The sequence below is a fragment of the Hoplias malabaricus genome, chromosome X2 (assembly GCF_029633855.1).
Source record: "Hoplias malabaricus isolate fHopMal1 chromosome X2, fHopMal1.hap1, whole genome shotgun sequence".
Classification (NCBI taxonomy): Eukaryota; Metazoa; Chordata; class Actinopteri; order Characiformes; family Erythrinidae; genus Hoplias; species Hoplias malabaricus.
The window spans coordinates 6,219,366-6,241,558 of NC_089819.1; the positions used below are offsets into that span (position 1 = coordinate 6,219,366).

At 38.5% G+C, this 22,193-nt stretch overlaps 1 protein-coding gene across 1 annotated transcript in view; it reads right to left on the reverse strand.

The window, feature by feature from the left end:
- The window catches only part of LOC136677380 (zinc finger matrin-type protein 4-like), a 144,310-nt gene that overhangs the window by 49,965 nt on the left and 72,152 nt on the right, over positions 1–22,193 (reverse strand). The window contains exon 4 of the mRNA XM_066654903.1: positions 11,519–11,675. Coding sequence (XP_066511000.1) covers positions 11,519–11,675 — 157 coding nt within the window. The remainder of the gene's footprint in view (positions 1–11,518; positions 11,676–22,193) is intronic.

The window sequence follows — 22,193 nt, forward strand, 5'->3', positions numbered from 1 at the left end:
GGGGCTATCTGCTAAAATGCAGAGATTTGCATGCAGAGAATGAAAATTATAAAATGAGTTCTGAGTTCAGTGGAAAACATTAGGTAATTCAACCTATAATTTTCTCCAAGAATGTTGGGGAAAACACCCACATTGTCAGTTTGGGTGGAAATAAAACTATAGAAGACTCCCTGAAAAAGACTACCACAGAACCCGTCTGGATAGGGCTTTTGACTAGAATAGAATCTATACGCAGCAATATTAACAAAGGTTTTGAACCAGGTTCTTCAGGCCACTTAGTGGCCACTCTGCTGGCAGCATGGAAATGCTTTTCCTGGTGTAGATCTGTTGATAGTGGAGTCATGGCACGTGCATGTTCACACTTGGCAGAATGAAATAAACCAGAGAAGAAACATAGTTTTCTGTGGGTTACGTTGTCTAATATCATAATGTAGAAGGCATTTTTATTGTTGTTGTTTTTCTGAGTGAGGTTTAGCATGGTAGGGTTTTATAATTGTTTGGTTTAATCAGATAAATAATATTCCTATATTTATAACATTCAAGTAATGCACATTAATAATGCCACCTTAGTAATAGAGAAAATTAGATTACGTCAAAAATGGTGGTCACTTGGTGGCCTAAAATGTCTTAAAAGCTTTTTCATTTTAGAGAAGACCTACTCAACCAGCATGGGAAGCCTTTATGCACTCAAATTTACCTTGAAGAATTGGGTTCCATATAAAAACTTTTGTCTTAAACCCTTGAAGAATCATTTTCTTATTACGTTCAATGAGGATTCTGTGTCTCTGGTTCTTTGCGTTGTGTCTCAGAGATTGATGCTCTGTCTCAGAGGGGAACTCATCTTGCACCTTCAGACACAGATGGCATAGCTAACGACGGCATCATTCAGCGACAGGAAACATATAGTGCCGGATATAACCAAGAGAAATGGAGGAAAGAATGACAAAAAGAGGAATAAAATGAAGACAGAAAGAGAAAGAAGTAACAAGAGAGTGCAATAAATGAGAAAGATTAATCAACACTTCTCCTGGTGCAGTTCACTGCTGTGTTTGTAGGCATCGTGAGCATGACTGAATCAACTGGGAGCAGGTTAAGCTAACCTGAAACAGGCTCAACTGAAGTGAACTTTGCTGTCTAACGAGTAAAATTAATGTTCAAGACCCCATGATACAAAAAGGGATAGTCAAACTTAATAAACCCAAAACAAAACTTATCTTTTAAGTAAAACTTGAAAAAAGACTTATTCTACCCCATGAATAGCAAGTAGCAAGTTTCTCTGAGGTCTAAATTAAATTTCTGCTACATGCTCTGGTCAAAATAAGAATCAAACACCACAGAAGTGTTCCCCCACCGTCCAACAGCCACGTTTAGAATGACCAATTTATGCGCCTGTTCCTTTAAATGAGAATGAGCCACAGCTCAGATCAGTTCTAGAGCCCAGGAGCGAGAAGTTTTTTGTTTTTTTTGTTGCCATATTTAATCTTATTTAATTTAACATAGTAAACATTTTTAAGCGATACACTGTGTCTCCAACAATGTCATCCAACATAATATGCTGTTTTGATAATAGGCAGAATAAGGTAAATTATTTTTAAAATAAAGAATAAGTCAGTGTGTTTTTTAAGCACACAAATTCATAACTAATTAATAGCATCAATTAACCTGGCCACTTAACCTAGTAGCAATGGTTTTCATAACAACAAAAAAGCAAAGAAAATAAAATCTACAGTATATCAATGTCCTCCCTCTTCCCTTCATCCACATTTGGGTAAAATATCTAATGGCTTTGGTCATTATCACCATGCTGAGCTAATTTGGTGCACTCTGGGCCTTGTTCTGGGCATCTCCAGCCACAAAGTCATGTAAAGCAGCCGAACAGTGATGTATTGCATTGCTCTGCTTGACCATATGGGCCCAGACAGGCCATTGAGAAACCTGATTAATGAGTGCTAAACTGTGGAACTTGTGATAGGAATGTAAAGCCAAGGAAAGCATCTGTGGGTGCTTGTAGTCTTCCCAGCCTTAAAACAAGTTGGCCTCCATTTTATCTCCAAATAAAAATAAATAAATAAAAAAACCTGAAAGGTTACAGGCTCAATCCCAACTTATAACATTGAGAGACCTTGAGCAAGGCACTTAACCTCTGATCATCTCAGGCTGACAACTGTTCCCTTCATGAGTGACCATATGCCACCTTGGCCACTAGCCTCACTTGCTTTTGTCGTTGAAGACTTTTAGCCAATAGAACAAAGCAGCACACTTATTTTCTTTAAAAACATACCAAGCACAAGTTTTTGATTTTATTCTCCAACTAATTAAGTATCCAAATCTGATCTTGGAGTGTTTCCAATACAGTTGGTTTATTTTTTGTATAAAAACTATAAAACTCATAAACATCATCATCATCATCTTCTTCTTTTCTGCTTTTCCATTTCAGGGACGCGGTAAACCATAAACATAGAAATCCATGTTTTTCTGAGGCAGGACTTGTTAATTATTAACTGATAAGTTTGATGTATTAACCCAGAATATACAGGAGCAGAAATAGTCAGATATACAATCCGGGTCAGTTCTGAAAATTTGGACTCAAACAATGCCTGCTTAAACTCTTTAAAATGTCAAGACACAACCTTATTATGACACTTGACTAGTCTCAAGATGAATTTGTACAACAGACCATTCTAACTTGGCATCACATTTATTCATTCATTATCTGTAACCGCTTATCCAGTTCAGGGTCACGTTGGGTCCAGAGCCTACCTGGAATCATTGGAGGGGGCGCCAGTCCTTCACAGGGCAACACACACACACACACATTCACTCACACTTACGGACAGTTTTGAGTCACCAGTACACCTACCAACGTGTGTTTTTGGACTGTGGGAGGAAACCGGAGCACCCGGAGGAAACCCATGTGAACAACACACCAACTCCTCACAGACAGTCACCTGGAGCAGGAATCGAACCCGCAACCTCCAGGCCCCTGGAGCTGTGTGACTGCGACACTACCTGCTGCCTTGGTATCACATATACAATGTAACTATTGTCACTGTCCAAAGAAAAACATCTCCATTTTTGTGGGTTTTTAGTTTACTACATCATTTGAACCCAGCAGTTTCCTTCACATTGTGTGAAAGTTTCATTATAAATCAACCAATAAAATTGCTTTGAAATTACTTGGAATAAAATCTTTTGACATTGACATTACAAGGCTTATTCTTTCTCCTAAGTTACAATTTTGGAAATACTGGTATACTCCTAAAAGACCATTCTCAAACACTGCCATTTGCACACTGAGGACATATTGTAGTAAGATTTATGTTTAGGTTTATGGCTAGGTTTAGAGAAATTTAAAAGGCAGATTTTTCATTCGAAGTTGCCAGATATTTACATTATATTTGTACACAAAATGTACATTTTCACCTTGATACCAGTTTGGAACATTCCTTGGATTTGCACAACGTGAACGCAATGTAAACCTTCCATTAAGATTGTACACGTTGTAATGCAGATCCTATAAGAAAAAATCCTAACCCTAACCTTAGTCTAATGCTAAACATAACCCTAACCCCAACCCTAATCACAAACATAACACCACCTAACACATTGCCAAAATTACAATTCTGTCAAAATGAATGTATTAACAAAGGTTAACCCAATACATGGTCAATTAATGCATTAATATTATTATTTTTTATGCTAATTAATCATTTGACCAAATTTGGTCACAACTGCCTGCCATAATACACTCTTTCCTTTTGAGCCTGAGCTGAGCAGTAGCGTTAATTTTCTCTATTAAAACTTCTGAGCCTTATTCTACAGCTCTCCGTGAAACATTTTGCTCAGCAAATTAAGATTATTTAATTAAAAAATATCATCAAAACTATACTAAGAAATTAAAGTATAAAAGAACAGTTCTCTGTAGCCAGTTTGTCATGCATATCACACTATACATTTATCTCCCTCCAAAGCATTTTAACTTTTTTTTATTACACTTTTCATCGATAGGTACAACTAATATAAATTTAATTCCATTATGTTTATCTTACACGGATTATTTTATCTTACATTTAAATATATGTAATAATGAAAGCACTGGGTTAAGAAGGACAATACCATTAATCATGATTTATTGCTGCAAACTATGTGATTAATTAGTTGTTGTTTTTTTAATCAGTCAACATCACTACACTAACCTTAACCATATAATTAACACTAACCATAACCAAAACCACTTTAAACATAATCCTATCCTAACTCTAACTTATATCCCTAATCCAAAAAAAGGTCAGAGCAGAGGTAAAACAACCTCCCACAAGTGTCTACAGCACTCTTCCTGTAATTTACCTTCTATTATCTAACACACATATTTGTTGATTTTCAGAAAACTGTGCCACAGTGGATGGGAGCATACATTTAGTGCCTGTGAAACATCAATTAATCATAACTTGTCTTCGCATAGAAGTGTGACAAATATCCGCAGCACTCCTATTCATTGTGTATGTACTAATGATTTTTTTAAGATTCATTCATTCATTCATCCATGCATTCATTAATTTTCTGTAACTGCTTCATCATAATTAGGGTGACAGTGGGTGCAGGTCTTACCCAAAATCACAGGGCACAAAGCAGGAACATTCTGTAAGGGGCATCACACACTCACACATACCTACTTTATTATTATTATTATTATTATCGTTACACTTATATAGCGCCTTTCTAGACACCCAAGGACGCTTTACAATCTACACTGCTCAGAACGCTCAATTCACACACACACACTGGCGAGAAGCGGCAGCCAAACGCGCACAGCGTACTCTCAACCAGAAACGACCGTCCACCTGGAGGACTGCATCGGGCACTAGGGTTTAACCCAGGACAGAGCGCCAATCCTTATCTGGGCTCACACATACAGACATTCATTCACACACCAGGACAGTTATTAGAGAAGCCAATTCACCTACCCTCCATGTTTTTGGACTGTGGGAGGAAACCGGAGCCCCCGGAGGAAACCCACGCAGACACGGGGAGAACATGGAAACTCCACCCAGATGGGACTTGAACCCAAGATCCCAGCGCTGGGAGGCGAACGTGCTAACCACCAAGCCACCGTGCTACCTACAGACATCTTTGCAAAGCCACATGCCAACATATGTCTTTGGACTGTGGGAGGGTGTCAGTGCACCTGGAGATAAATGAACCCATGGGCAACCCACAACCCCAGGACCCTGAAACTGGGTTGTAGTGACACGACCTGTAGCAGTTTCATGAGCAGTATCAGTAGGTATTATACTGAAAGGGATGATGTAATAAACTGTAGATTCATTATTACCAAGAGCTACATTAATCAGGTGACAGTATTTTTACACAGTAGCAAGTTCAGTAAAAACACAACAAAAAACAGTATATTAATACCTGGTAAACAGGGAGCTGTACAGTTTTTCTGCAGCAGATCAGTAGTGTCTCTGCAGTAAGGAGAATCAGTGTAGAGTTTTATTGCAGTGGTTTGGAAAGATGTTGTTTAGCACAGCACAGCTGTATCAGTCTTTCGCTGAATGTGCTCCTCTGTGTTTCCAGCGTTGCATGCAGAGGGCGTGATGTATTGTGTGTAATAGCGAGACGTTTTCTGAGAGTTTGTGACTCCAGCTTGGGTCATTCTCAGCATGGTAGTACAATTGACTGAATTGTAGTTCAGTGGGGCAGCTGTGGCCTGGTGGTTAGGGAACTGGGCTTGTAACAGGAAGGTTGCTTGTTCAGTCCCCAGAGCCCTTGAGCAAGGCACATAATCCCCAACTGCTCCCTGGGCGCCATGCTTACTACCCCTTAGTGTTTACTAGTGTGTGTGTACATGTGTTTCACTGCACGGATTGGGTTAAATGTGGAGAATGTGTGAAAGCACAGTGGCCAATAAAGTGATTCTAATTCTAATTTATAACCGTTGGTTGATTATTTCAACACAGTGGTGGATGTACAGAACCTGACAGGATGATTTTTTAGCTGCCAGCTAGAGAACTATAAAAGTTTATATTGCTGCTGCTACTGTTAATTTGTAATTGCATCATTCTGAGTTTGACACTCTATAAATTAAACTCACTATTATTATTACGCTTAACTGAAAAATACCCACTAAAAACCCTAATACTATCAAGGGCCAGGGCTGCACTAGTCCTTCAAATATTCCTGGTTTCTGACCACAAGACCCCTCTCAGCTGGACATGTTTGAGTGAAAAATCACTTTCAACATAGCAGGGACACTCAGCAAGCAGGAAAATGGCCTTTGAAAGTGTACCAAGGTCACAGGGGTAAAGCGAGGGAGTGTGCTCTATAGGAAGGCCGCATGTGTCGGAATACACCATGGGCAAAGGCATCAGCTCCGAGACGTAATTGGAACAGTCAGTGCTTCTCCAGCTTCAATACAGTGGAGTCCCATTGAGAGGAAATCAGGTTTGAGGCAAGCCGCAGAAGGATCCACTGCCTCTGGCTTTTCCTCTGTTATTGGTGTCTGAGGAAAGCCTCTATCTCAAGCTTTCTTTAGGACACCTTGATCATTCTCTTTTCAACCTGCCGTTCTCTTTTTGCCTCTTTCTTTCATTCATTCTGTAAAGGTTTTCATTTGGAATTCTATATTTATTCGAGGGTTTTGTATCTACACTCATTGTCCATTCACCAGCTCCATTTTATCAGACCATACAGGAGCAAACGAGGTAGTGTTTAAAGACTCAATTGGCACTCACTTTAAGAGTGGCTGATCCACTCTGAGTTCAGAGAAACAGGTGGATTACAGTGTTTAATTGTAGTATACATATGTGTGTGTGTGTGTGTGTGTGTGGGGGGGGGGGGGGTAGGTCTGCAATTTTAAGGGTAAGACTGATTTGTGTATATGCATTTCTTACAAGATATTAATTTTCAAGCTGTAAATATATTCTAGACATACTCTCTCTCTCTCTCTCTCTCTCTCTCTCTCTCTCTCTCTTTCTTTTTCACTCACACACACATACACAGGCACACGCAAACACACAAATAGATCGACATAGTGTAGTGTTTTTAAAAGCTTCCGACTGACTGCCTCTTTTGAGCTGCCCTTATATCCACTCTCTCCACTTTCTGTAGCTGTGAACAACACACACATACACACACACACACACACACACTGAGCTTTTGGGTCGATTTGCCCTGTACGCCTGCAAGCAGTGGACACTGATGTGCAGTGAAAGAATGACCCAGTGCGGCTTGTACAGATGACCCTTGTCTTGAACCAACCAGAACCAACACACACCCTTGCATGCCTCCATTCTCACTTCCTCTGTTTCTTCTCTCTCTGACTCTCTCGCTCTCTCTCACACACACACACACACACACATTCATATTTAAATTTTAAACTTAAGGCAAACTCCTGAAAACTAATCGTGGCTTATTTTAACGCTAACTAAAGCATACTATTTTGTTTTGTAAGTTGGTTGCAAACAAAGGGTAAACAAATGGGCCTAAGTATGAACCACTCAATGTTGTGTTCTGTCTGATATCTTACACATCCAAGTGAGCTTTTCCATTGTTTGGGGTATCAGAATCTGAACTGAATGCTTGAAACTTTGATAATAGTGACAATAGTGACATTAGCCTATTTGTACATACTGTTAGTAATCCCTGTTAGAAAAGCAAGAATGTATATCGATCCTTGACGTGTTTTCTGCTTGAAAGCCTTTAATAGACACAGTTCATTGCTGATCCACACACACTCAGTGGCTCTTTATTGACCCACACACTGCCTTGTTTGAAGGGAGATGAGTGTAATTATTCAGCCCATAATACAGAGGCTTTGAGCAGCTGAACCTGACAACAAAATGGACCTGTTCAAATAGCAAAGCGAGGCAGCTAATAATTAGCAACTGCTGACTAGCCTCAGTTTCCTTGCTGAACTGTGTGTTTATGTTACCGTTTGTACCTTGTTGTGAAGTTGATATGAATCCTAAATTCATTATAACAATGGACCACTGCTTTTTTCATTTCCAATATCAATACTGAATAGGCCTTGGCTTTGTTGACATCGCTAGAATGATTGCTTAAGGCCGATATATGCTAAACCCTATGCTGTGGCTTGTGCCTTTTGCAGAGTTTCAAACATCTTCTTATACATTATGTAATACAAAATGCAGTGGTGTAGTAGTATTAGATTTATAATCTGTGAAATCCATGATGTAGGGTGTGAGGCTATAATTGGATCAGAGCAAAAATTTAGAAACAAATACAATGCTGCCAATTTTTTCCCATTTTTATTCTTTCCTTGACGTCCAAACCAATGTCTAAGGCAATCTCTTGCCATGAATTTACTGCTGCCTGCAGTCTTTGTAGGGTGGAGAAGCAGAGTTCATATTTCTGGACTTCCTTCATTCAACTTGATCCATGATTTCCCAACTGCCAACCAATCAGTCTTTGTGGTTTGCATCTGGGGAGGTGTGTGTGTAGCTATGTCACAGAGTACGGGGTAGGTTTTGTGTCTCTGTGGGACCAACACTTTGCTTATGTCGTAGGTTCAATGCAGAAGCATAAATTAGCCTTTAAAGCGACCATGTGTCCTATTTTTCCCAGACATGTCCTCTTTTTAGACCTACATAAAGCATCCGGGCAGGATTTCTAATATCACCATAAATGTCCTGGATTACACCTTTGCTGTGCGCAGTCGCCATACTTTGTTATTGTTTGTGCATTGATTTCTTTTTTAGGTCCCACCTTCTCATACACCACCCCAGTCAGTCATGGACAGGCCCTTCACACAAACATTGGCGATACAGCATCTCACTCATTACTCTCAGCACCAAAGCACAAAAGACAGAGCAGCACCAGCTAGTCCATGAAAAGTAAGAGTAATATGTAAAATCAAAATCTAAATTATTGTTAAAGACCAAATGTTGAATGGAAAGAATCATATTATGTGTCCATAAAGGCATTTGTTAGTTGTCTTGTTAAATGCTAGATGTTAATGTATTAAAGTTAAATAACAGTTATGTTATTTGAAATTGCTCTTTTAAGAAAAACTAAATATTGTCACCCTAGTTTACTCAGTTTTCCACATGGATAATGGGCTGATGGGCTCACACATAGTCCAACATTTTCAAGAAGAGTGTACTAAATTCTCACTGGGGTGGTACTCTCAAGGGAACATCTTCAGGATCTAATTGTGCCACATTCTGTACCAGTTTAATTTTGAAAGTTTTTCTAAATATCCACCCCAACTCTTGATAGCATGTAACAGAAAGCAACTTCCCTTAGGGATGTTGAATATGAGCATGCCTTAAAAAGTTTCCCAATTGGACACTGAGACCATTGCTGGAACTTTTTGGGTACGTCATTCCTGAGAGTACAGATATAGACGCACATCTTGTGATGCAATAAGGGTAGCCTAGTAGTCCTGCCCTTCACTGTGAGAGAGGGGTGGTCCACAGCAGCTGCTCTGAGCCTCAGATCAGCAGGAGAGAGACAGAGAGATGTAATTAAATCCAAACAATTCAGTTCCACAACACACTCTCTTCAACCCAAACACACACTCCCAGAGTGACCTCCGAAGCCTTGGAACACTACTGATGAGGCCACCTGCTGTTCACCTCACGGCACAGCGTGTGTTAACTGGAAGGAGTGTGAGAGCAGATGTTTTGTGTGTGTATGTGTGTGTGTGTGTGTGTGTGTGAGAGAGTACAGTGTGTCCAAAAGTTTCTAGAGACCCCTTAGAATGAGTGAACTCAGCTACTTTAAGGTTCACACAATGCTGACACAGATATTCAGTTATGCACACCCAGCTTGTACTGGACAGTCTCCATAGAAATCCATGAAATGAGATATGAGCCTAAGATCACCGTGCTCAATGCCAAGTGTGAGGCATTTTTTTTAGGCAGCCTACCGGGCCTAAAAGAGGCATTTTCACTTACTGATTTACTGACTGACTGACTCCTAATGTTGAAACGTGCATCCACGAATAGGAACTGTTAGTTTAGCCATACTTCACAGAAAGAATTAAGGTGGGGCTACTACACCGTCTGTTGTTAGTTCAGCCATATTTCACAATCTAGTTTGTGAATTAATTTGGAACAGTGTGGCGGTGACAAAACACAATCTTTCCCAGTCCTCTTTATGGGACCTAAAGAATGCATCTGGCTGGGATTCCTAAATCGCCAAAATGTCTGGGAGTTTGCTGTCTGCAGGCTTTCCCATGTCCCATTTCTTGCCATAAGCCCTAAATCCTTCATTGAAGTGTTTGCTCTGATTACATTGTTGAAAGCTGTGCAGAAGGCACGAGGGGTGAAGGGCTTCAGCGCTGTAGGTCCTCCATCCACCGCGGTGAGCAGCACAGTTTTTGTACTGGAGCCTTGAACCGAAATAAATTTTTGGTAAATTAGTTGCTTTAATGTCATCTCAACATAGTGCTTCAGTTGGTATGAACAGAAAATAACAGGCTTTCCATGATCATACACACACAGTCAGCAATTGACAAGATCATCTTTTTTTTATAGTTTGTTATAATTTTTGTTATTGTAAACGAAGACATTGATATGAAGCACCAAATCTTCTCCAGACCTTCCAATGACAAGGGTATGTATTTGTGGTTTTCCTGTTTTTGAAATGCCAGAAAAACCTGTGACAATGGATAATTGGCTAATGGTGGTCCGGCTAAACTAGGACTAGGCTTGCCTAATTTCTCTTTGTTCTTGTTTTTTAATGTATCATTTTTTTTATATCAAAGTCAGAGAATATTTCCTCACCTTTGCTAGCTCTCTGGTCTGATATTGGAAAAATTTCTGGTGTTTGTACACAGCCCAGACTTGGTAAATAGGGAAAATTTTAAATGTCTCTGTCTGAACTGGCTCAGGTGTATTTTCTCTCTGAATCGCAGGCTGAGGCGTGGCTGAGAAATGGCATCTGTAGGCCTTGGGACAGCTGAGTGAGCTCAGAACAGTGAAAAGCTTGAATAAAAATCAGGACGTTGCTCTATTCCTACACCACATATGGGTAACCTTGACTTTTTTCAGATGCACTACTTATGGAGGAATTAATACCAAATTCAAACTACATGAAATAAAATGGAAACCGACAGTGTTACAAAACTAAAACACAATTTTAACTTCAACCACAAATAAGGTACCGTAGGCTCCTTCAAACATACCATTCCAACTTTAAAGCTGCAGATCTCCTGAATGAACAGCAGTCCTATCTGCAAACTTTAATTACCCAAAAACAAATCCGCCATTTGTATGAGTATTTAAATAGATTAATATATTAATCATAAAAGCCTTCAGTCTTGTATCTGTGTATTGTCTGTGTGTAATGTGTGTGTACTAACGATATATAATACATCCAAAACCTGTTTATTCACTCACATTTTGGGGACTCTACTTTTACAGACAAAATACTGGTCCCCACAATGTAAACTATTAAATACTATGGCAAAGACATGGTAAGGGTTAAGGTTGGGGTCAGGGTAAGGATTAGTCTGGTAGTACTCAGGGATAACTAAAGGGTAGATGTTTACCTTTAGCTGTGATAGCAGGCTGTTCTCCCAGCAGTAGTTTGATTCTCTTGGCGTGGATCTTGCCCTGGTAGTGAGACTGAGCCACTACAGCTGAGGTGAAGGACATGTTACACAGCGTGCAGCACTTATTCTTATCCACATCACCCTCTTCACTACCCTGCAACACACACACACACTTATATGTATATATTAACATCATCACATTTATATAGGCTTGCTTGTTGTTGATATAGTTATAAACTTGTCAGATCATAGCACTGATGCTAAAACTTACACTTCTTTTATACAGTGATAGAAAGCAGTGATACACAGTGATACAGTAATAACAAACAGGAATCTCCAATGCAATGTGATGATCAATCGTTTAGACTAAATTAATTCTAAATAAAAAAGGTTGAGCTATTTTTTGGCATCAGTTTCCAGTCCTAATTTATACATCCTTCACTGTAGCATAGTATAGCATATTACAATATGGTATATTATAGTGTACTATAGTAATGATAGTATAATTATGAACACATTTGTTCAAGAGACTATAATCAGTGACATAATAATATCTGGGCAGCTGTGGTTAGAAATTGACCTGTGCTAATTAGGGTATACTGAATATAGCTTCTCTACATTTTAGAGCTATAAAGTATGTGTGTAATAAAGTGCCCAGTCAGTGCCTAGTCAGGTGTTTCTAATAAATTGGCCCGTGAGCAAAAGCACACGCAAATTTGCCAAGAAATAATCTCAAATGTTGTACTGGCTCTAGAGTGATACAAAAGCAACAATGGCATCCCATTCAAAACAATGCTGATTGCAACCAGCTGGAGAGAGAACATTGGGTTTAATGGGGCTTTGTGTGAATGTAGACATTTCATGTTTACGCTGCTTGCGGCTGTTTTGCAAGATTGCAACAGACAGATTAATGTGGCAAAGAAAAAAAATAATATTTTTACCTTACAGTTATCACTTGCAATAACAAATTCCTAATATTCACTTAGGACTGAGTTATATATTTATAATACATTTGAAATGATTTTTAAAATGCCCTGTTGTTCGAAATTAATCCCAAGAATATAAGCAAAGTGCAGCTTCAATGGTTAATATAATAGCCTGGCGAGTGTTCGGTTCCCCGCTCAGACAGGATTACAAAACCTTCATTAGTGCCTCAAAAAGAGCAACTGTTTTTGTGCTAAACATTATTAATGTAAATCTCTCTCTCTCTCTCTCTCTCTCTCTCTCTCTCTCTCTCTCTCTCTCTCTTGGATTATGGTCTGCGTGGCTTCATAACTCTGTAACTAAGCTGTAATTACACTTGCACAGTTTTTATTGATAGCAATCAAAACAGCACCCACCCCCGGCAACACTTTCCAGTCGATTTAGACATGTATTTGCATACATTTTTTACAGCTTTTGTTCCATCCATCCACACACACACACAGGAATACACACACACACACACACACACACACACACACACATACACACACCCACACCCATACACACTAAAAAAAACAAACAACACAAGGTACACCTGCCACAAAAACATCCACTGGTTTATGTTGTGTGTGTGTGTGTGTGTCTGTGTGTGTGTGTCATTCGCTATGCTGTACTGCAGAAGTGAATGTGTCTCATGAGTCAAAGTCTGTAGCAAAACACTGTCCTAAGTTTTGTGTGTATGTGTGTGCATTGATTTGCTACCTTGTCAGCACAAACCTATTAACTTTAAATCAGTTTAGGGCATTGTTATTACTAGTAAATGTCATGTAAGCACTCGTGCAATGGGAGTAATATTTCTGATGTAGTTACTACATAACGGCAGTCACATATTCAACATATTTGGGTGGTATTATTAGAGATAGATTGTTACATATATATGTAACACAATACACAATGAGTCTAATCCAACACATTTCTCTAAACAAAAGTACTCCCCAGATTATACATTAAGAAATATCCAAATATCCAGCTAATTGGCAATTGCTTGAGCTGGAAAATGTCCATAAATGCTTTTAAATAATACGATTTATGACTCCATATTAGATTAACCCTTTTACACTATATTAGAAAATGTTCAACAGCCTGGATATATGCTCGTGCACAATAGAATCAGAGATATTACTTCAATAAAGAAGACCCATTAGTCCATAAACAGTTCAAACAACTCCCAGATCTACTAGTACAGAAAATATCAGCTCATTAACAATCTCAAAAACTTATATGCAAAATAAGAGAAACATTTGGACAAAATTCAGGTTAGACCATTTAGAAACATTCCACAGTAAACTGGTAAGTTGGAAACAGGGAGGGTACAACCAATGGCTCAGGCTTCACAAGTAAAGAAGGGTCACGGCTAACCATTTTGTGCCATACACTGTTTAGGAAACTGTCACATGGTTAAAAATGTCCATATGTCTGTGTGAGATTTTAGGTCTTTTAATTTTGCTGTGAAAATATTGTAAAACAGGAGGGTAAAGAGCAGGGAATATGGAGAAATCTCAAATACTGTTGATTGTGTGTGTTAGACCTTTGAGCCCTCAGACAGCAATGCATTCAAAACTGTTACTGTGATAAATTTAGAAATGTGGCTATGGACACAGGGTAATACTCTGGAGCAGACTGTAAAATGAGCAGTAAAAATATCACCAGGTAATATTAGTTCTATGTGGGGGGAGTTTTATATCATATCTCATGGTATAGGTGTTTTCTGTGGGTTTTCAAGAATGGACACACTGGAGTAGACATTAGTGATGAAAGGTATGGCACAAATCATATGAATCGGTCAAGTACTGAACCTCCTGGTCCCTGGAGCTGTGTGACTGCGACACTACCTGCTGCACCATCGGACTGCCCAGTTATATCATGATACAACAGTACAGATTAATATATTCACCATAAACCTGTGGTGACATTATCCCAGCTCCACACGTAAAACTAATCCCATCCAAAGGGCTTTATACTGACCAGAATAATAAGACAGTCGATATTATTTGAAAAATCTAGTCTTAAGAATACATCTCAATACCAACCTTTGTGTACTGGTGATCAACAATATAGGAGTTATTAGTTACACAATAAAAATGAAACCTCTCTTACTGCTCAAACTATTTTCCTATGCAAAAAGCTTTAAATCCTTACAGAACATCAAAGAGAACTGGAATGAGAGAGAGAGAGAGAGAGAGAGAGAGAGAGAGAGAGAGAGAGAGAGAGAGAGAGAGAGAGAGAGAGAGAGAGAGAGAGAGAGCGAGAGAGAGAGAGAGAGAGAGAGAGAGAGAGAGAGAGAGACCTAGCTGTCTTGGTAAGAAGTTCAAACCTTTTCTAATTTTTATTAGGATTATCACTACACTCATTTTCCATTGTTATTAAGATTACATGTAACACTCCCAGCATTCTCAGAAACCTCAGGCAAACCCAGCAGGGTCTCTACTGTTATGCCTCAAATAATAAAAGTAGCTGATCTACCTTATATTAGGTTATTAGAGATAATGAATTATGATTAACCCTTAAAAAATCTCAGCTTTTCTGGTTGTGCATACCATTGCAGGGCCACATTGCATGGTCTAGTGGCTTCTGCTTCTGAAATGATGAGTATTTTGTCTTTCATTTGCTGCAGTGAAGCTTTAGACTAAATGTGAGAGCATTTCAGAATTTGATGGCAAGCAATGATTTGCTTTGACATTTTAACTCTTTGGGGTTTGGATGGAGCTACTCTCCTCTAAGAACACAATTCCAATGCTCCATAGCCCAATACTTGGTGGGATCTACCACTCTAGCCCCTTGGTTACTGTATCTTTAGGCTCATGTTTAGCTCCTCTAGTTTCCCATTCTATTGGCTGTGATCTTCCTTTGTATAGTGATGTTAACTCCATAGAAATTTGTTGATCTTTATGCAGCAATAAAGAAATATTTTCAAATCACGTTCAAAATGGAACGATAGGTCCAAAATGTGCTGGACAAACAGCAGGACGAACCTTCCAACTGGAAAATAGCCTGCTTTTCTTAACTGGAGTATGCAAGTATGATTAGTTTCATAAAAACAAATCAGCGGTGCTCTATAAACAATGCTTATAGGAATCAGTTGGATCAAATTCAGGCCATGCTTTTCTGCAGCAAATAAAAAAAAGCCTGAAAGATGGTTTCAACAGCTGCTCATTTTATTTCAGTAAACAACTGCCTGTTTACCTTCTGCCAGGAATCTCTGTAGTATGTCAGTCTCCACAAAAGATGACAAATTTATCACAAGTGTTACAATGACACCCAGAATACAAGACTATTTTGACAACATCTACAGAAAGAACAAGTATGTCTGCATTTTATTTATTTTTTTCTTAAGCGAAAAACCCAAAAGATGACTTTCAGCATGATGACACACCAGGGAATGTTATAGCTGTCATATTTCTCACAGCCGCCTAGACCTCTGTTGTTATTTCACACGGTGAAGGAGATATAATTACACTCAGATCTGAGTGCGGAGTGTTATGGTGTTTTGCAGATGCACCATGGTGGGAAGGTGCATACTCCATCATGGAATGCCTCCTTTCCCATTTCATTTTTATATGATATATTAAAATATGTTTTCTACCTGCAGGCGGTAAATTTCACTTCGCTGAAAGTAGGACAGATGTTTTCACCCAGACCCGATTTTAAATCTACTCATGGCATGGTTTCTGCAGTAAATTTTATAGTTGGCGTGGCATTTTTGGCTTCCACTGTCAAGTGGGTTTTGAAATGCATCTTGCATGGCCAACAGAGGGGAACTTCAGGGACTTCAGTACCTTTAAAGGAGAAGCTCTGCAAGTATTGCATTCTGTTGGTTGGAAACTAGTCTCAAAATGCTCATGGGATCATAATTAAATCTGCATTCTTTTCTCTAGGTCTAAGTAGATGCGACCAAGTATGCTGTCTCGTTTGCTAGGCCATCGGGAGCTGAACAGAACACTAAATATTTTTTGATTTTTACTTTTTCTACATCATTTAAACACAGCGGCTGTCCTTCACATTGTGTGAATATGTAATGATAAATGGACCAATAGAAATGCTTAAAAATGACTTGGAATATCATATTTTTCCATTGACTTCCACTCTTGTAAAGTTAATATTTTGGAAATATATATTTTTCTTTGGACAATATTCTATATAATTATGTAATTATAGATTTAAAGTTAATTTCACCCCATTTCATCTCCAGAGCATGTTTTTATTATTTTATTTGGCATTGTTCTATAATGAATGCTTACAGATATTCACCTCTCCTTCTGCAGAAGAGAATGTAATATACCTTTAGTCAGTGCGACTAGACTTTAAAACCACGGTTGTACACAAAAAGCAACACCACAAAGAACTCCCACAGGAGTATCTCTGGAAACTAGCATTATTGTACTAGTGTTTTTCATTTCTGGGCTGACTAACACCTATAGGCTGAAAGGAAGGTCTAGCTCTAATAGTCATGCGTCCAGAATAGATGTTTATCTACAGAATGCATTCACAGATTTATAGCCAGAGTGGCTATAAATAACTGTAAGCTGGTGAGGTGTGACCTCTTTGTAGAGTTGGAGTCCTGAGCAGTGTGGTCTTTTATGGGGTCTTTTGCTCCACATCCAGGTGAACTTTGCTCTTTAGCATTGATATATTCTTGGACCACACTCCAGTGCACAAATGCCCAGCTTAACCACTAAGCTTGGGGTGTTTGCACTGTGTGCAATTCACCTTAATTTCCATGACAGCAAAGGAGGGGGCATCTTTGTTTACTTTGTGTTAGAACTTCTGGTGTGACAAATCCATTGATATAAATTACAACTGCAGTCATAATAAACACACTAACAATACACGTATACTGCACTCTAAATTCAGTGAGTGTTAAAGTTGAGAGTACTGCAGTAATGTAGTTAGAAACTGGCATCGCTTTGTATTGAGAGAAAACACAGAAGAAGTTGGCTGAAACAGTGAGGCAATATTGAATGGGTTACCAATATTTTTACTGCAGGAGGTATTACAAAAATGAGCTTATTTGCTGGTTTCTCAATTTAATTTTAATTTCCACCTTAACCCTAGAAGCATTGCGCTTCTTTGCTCCACTGAGACCTGGAGTTGCTGCTTTGACTGCTGGATTGACCATTCCGAGATCTGTGCTGAGATCTCCCTCCCACAACAAAACCAACATGGTCCTTAGAATGAAGTTATTCACTTAGTCACAACACAAGATTTTTCCCTTAAATGTAATTTTAGTAGGCAGCCATTTGCTTCTTATCCTCCATTTTCATATTCAAGCATTTTAATTCCACATTGAATGCGTCAGTTTACAAGGCTGATATTAGTGTTATTTGCTAGCCTCTTATTTAAATTTCCAGTTCCACTTTAAAAATGTGACTGTGAAGTGAAGATAGCTTTTGACAAACAGGTCTCATTCCTCAATTTCACTGTTTAACACAAAAACCTGACTGTACACCTTTAATACCACAGTTACTTTCCTCATTTAAAACACACAAAACACAGGTTACACCTTCTACACATGTGTCTGTACTTCTTGTAATTTACCAGAAAGTCTAACACAAGGGAGGGAGAAACAAACTGTTGAAATGGGGCATGGTGGAATAAGGTGAAAAGGTTATTCTGTAATTGTGAAGAGACAACAATACACTAACAATACACAGACAATTATTCATGGTTGTTTTATGATCAATATCAAGCGAGCTCCCACCCACTCACAGCACTATTGGACTAAATCCACACAACCTGTAAAGAGGAATTAAAAGGAATGTCTAAAATTGTAGGGAACTGCAGGTTTATGTTCATGTTCAGAAGCGCCACATTTTTTAATGTGAAAGGGTATGTTTGAAGAAAATGACTGTTAACTTGACTGTAAGTTTTTATTCACTGTTTGAATTACCACAGAAACTCATTTGCAACTCAAGTTGTTTAGTTCTGTAGCACTTTCACTCTGTGTTTATTTTCATGCAGTTAGCAGTCTCCTGAATTTAATTTCTCAACTAAACTATGTAAAACAGTAAATAATAACCACCTATGGAGCAGGAATAAAACAGTATCCTCATCTCTTGTAATAATTTTCAACTTTTGGACAGATCTTTTTCATTTTTCTGCTGTGAACAGTGAAAGAGGAAGCCTAGCATGTCTGACCTAGCCACTTTTTATTTATTTGTTTATTTATTTTATACTTTCTTACAGATGCTGGAGTCCTGTAAACACATTAGTCCTGTTTCCAGCACCCAAACAGGCTGGAGAGCTAGCACATGATAAGAAAACTTCTTTTGAATTTGATAAAATGTGCTTTTGGATTACAATCGTGGATGTCACCTTTAAAGACAGAGTGTTTTTTTCCCTGACTTTATAGAGCTCATTGTTATGGCTAATATAAGTTTTTGGTTTAAAGGCGACATGAAAAGTTGCTCTAAAAATACACACGCTTTCTCGGAAGGACTGTATGAGTTTAATCAAAAAACATTTTCATAAAATTCTGAGGATGATTCGCTCAGCATTTGCTAGCTCTCCAGTCTGCTTGTGTGCTTGACACCAGTCTACAAATCACCAGTCTCACTAAAACAACAAAGTGTCCCTGTCCAGTATGCTAAGCTTCCTTGCTCTCTCTCTCCTCAGAGCAGATAAAAAAGGCATTTGGAATTTTGTTTAGACAGTGGAGAGAACTCCAAACGTTGAAATCACAAACCGAAATAAAGATGTTGCTCTCTTCCTGCTCCACCGATGGATAACATTTATTTATTTTTGCTTTGTCTGATTACTTATGTCTCCAAATTCAGCAGAATTTCACTGCATGAAAGTAAACACAGACCAAAAGTGCCAAAAAAACTTAATAACTCGAGTTAAAAATGAGATTTTTTTGGTAAGGACTGGCGTCCCCTCCAGGGTGTATTCCCGCCTTGCGCCCAATGATTCCAGGTAGGCTCTGGACCCACCTTGACCCTGAATTGGATAAGTGGTTACAGATAATGGATGTTGTTTTTTCCCCCCTCAAACCTGTGGTACCATCTTAAATGAAGCGGAGCTTCTGAACATAAACAAACCAGAGAACAGTGTTTTCCCACAATCATAGATGTCCCCTTAGATATTGATTTTTCATGCTCTGTAGACATTAGAAATTACATCCACAAATGGCTCACTGTATTTCACACACATTGTATGATTCCTGGGAATAGTATTGGCTGAAGGCAGACGAGCCAAGAATTATTGGAACAAAGTGTTTGCTTTTGGTGATGTGTCCTGGTGGGATTAAGAATAAAGTGTAACCATTAACACAGGGGCTCGTGGTTCCTTTATGTGTTCTTGGCTTTAAGATATTTCACTTCATTATGTTTAATATTTATCATGGCATTTTTGTTTTAATATTATCCTTATATCTGTAATATTTGCAGGTAAATTGATAATGCAAATACTACTACTACTACTACTACTACTACTAATAATAATAATAATAATAATAATAATGATAATAATAATAATAATGATAATGATAATAATAATTTTCCCTAACAGTCATGTTCTTGCTTAAACCATGCCATGAGTAGATGTAAAACTGGGTCTGGGGAAGTGATGAGTGATGAGTTGGCACCCAGATTGAGGCACTTTCCTCAAGATGTTCTCGAGGACCTTGGTTCCGGGGGATGAGTGGGGCTAAATTGGAGATGGAGCTCAGCTTTGGAGGAGCTTGGCTCTCCAGCAGCAGGCTCACAGATATCTGACCTGAAAATCATTTCCCTCGCAAATAGCGATGGTGAAAAGTTGCTCTAAAAATACACACGCTTTCTCGGAAGGACTACTTGGCATACGCTTTTGAATGGCTGCCAGGTACCCATCGTCTCTGCATGCGTCTGAGAGGCATATGTCTGGAAGGGTTTTGAGCACGTCACGTTGCCCATTTGAGCAAATGATTCGAGACGGCTTGCCAGATAAGACTTCTGCCGCCATGAGTTTTGCTTTATTGCTAATGATTTTTAAGCAGTCAGAGGTGAATAGATGCAAATGGTTACGGCTTCTGAGAGCACTTTGATTGACTGTTTACTGCAGCGATAATAACCACTGCTTAATTCAGCTCCCATTACTGATTGCTGTGTGCTGCTCATGCAGGAACTGTGTTTATAACCACATGGTTTAGAGCAGAGATCTAAAAGATGCACCCATGAAGGTACCAACCCTAGTGCAATTATTATTATTACTAATTTGAAACATATATGTATATACATATATTTATTTATGTATGACTTTACATTTATTTATCTGTAGGTTCAGCTTAGGTCTCACTTTTATATGAAATATTGCTTATAATTGTGTAGTTACACATTACCAATTTCTGTAACTCATTAATGCATGTTATATATGTGTACATGTGTATCAATTTCAGTTTAACTCATGTAATTACATATTAATTAAGTATTTTTTTCTTTGTTACAACATTATTACATGTAAAAGATAAACAAAATGTAGTTTAGCTGAATGTGTATGTATTTAATCATAATCACACTTTACTAAGCATGTTAAAAATTAAGAATTTCTCAGTAAGCAATGCTGTAATAATCATTTTGTTGTTACTATGTTACTACAATGTTATATAGTGGGACCATTTTTTATAGTGGGAACCACAGTTATTTTTCAACCACTTTCTCAGATAAATATTCAACAAGTTCATACTTAACAACAAGAAAAGACATCACCAAAATAGTCTACAATATTTTCTTTCAGCATTTGCCAGAAATTCCATTTGCTATGTGCATGGTCTCTTCATATTCTTGCATGAAATCTATGCACTCCGGCTGCTTCTTGCTCAGCAGGGATAAAGGAGTGTGTGTGTGTGTGTATGTGTGAGAGAGATTGAGAAAGAGAGAGAGAGAGAGAGAGCATTTGAATGCGTGCACACACAATCTGTTGCATATCGCTAAAGGAGAATGTGAGTCAGTGGAGCATATGACTGTCACATCTTGTTCAGTCAACACTGCTCCCTTCACCTGTGATGTTCCACTAACTGCCTAAGCTCTTCAGCTAGCATCAGCAGCTATGAGCTTTACTGCATGGCTGTGATGAGAGCAAATTATTTCTGAGAGATTAACTCTAAAACCATGTTTTGCACGTTCCCTGCAGCCTGTAATGGAAGGCTTGCTGAAGGAAGTGTTAGCATTGCAAGAGAACAGCAGGCAACATCTAGCTCAAGATCCACACATTCATCATCCGGAGTATATTCAACAATCCCTGGGCCAAGAGACTGACCTTTATCATCTTTATCCCTGGAGTTTTTGGAGTAATTCCTTTGAATTTGCTCCTTGAACACATAGTTCCTCATGCTCTTGGAGAACCTTTGTTTTTGAGAGGCTCCTCTCAAAATTTACTGTTCATGTTCTCAGAGATCCTTTCAGTATTACGTCCTACGTTTTGTGGTTGTGTATTTGAAGTGTTCTTCCTAACCACGGTTCAGTTCTGTGGTTCTTCTTAATGGTCCTTGTTAGGTTTAGTTCCTCTAAAGAGTTCTGATACTGTTCAGAAGTTACTGTTCCATGGTCTAGAAAACAGCATGGGATAACATCTGTTGAAAAATGCAGTATTTGAATGAAACTGAACAAAACAAATTAGAGGTCATTGGGTAAATATAATTACAAACACACAAAAGTCAAACAGAAAACAGTTCTAATGGTATTCAAGTAAAACAAACTGTTATGCAATCTGTACA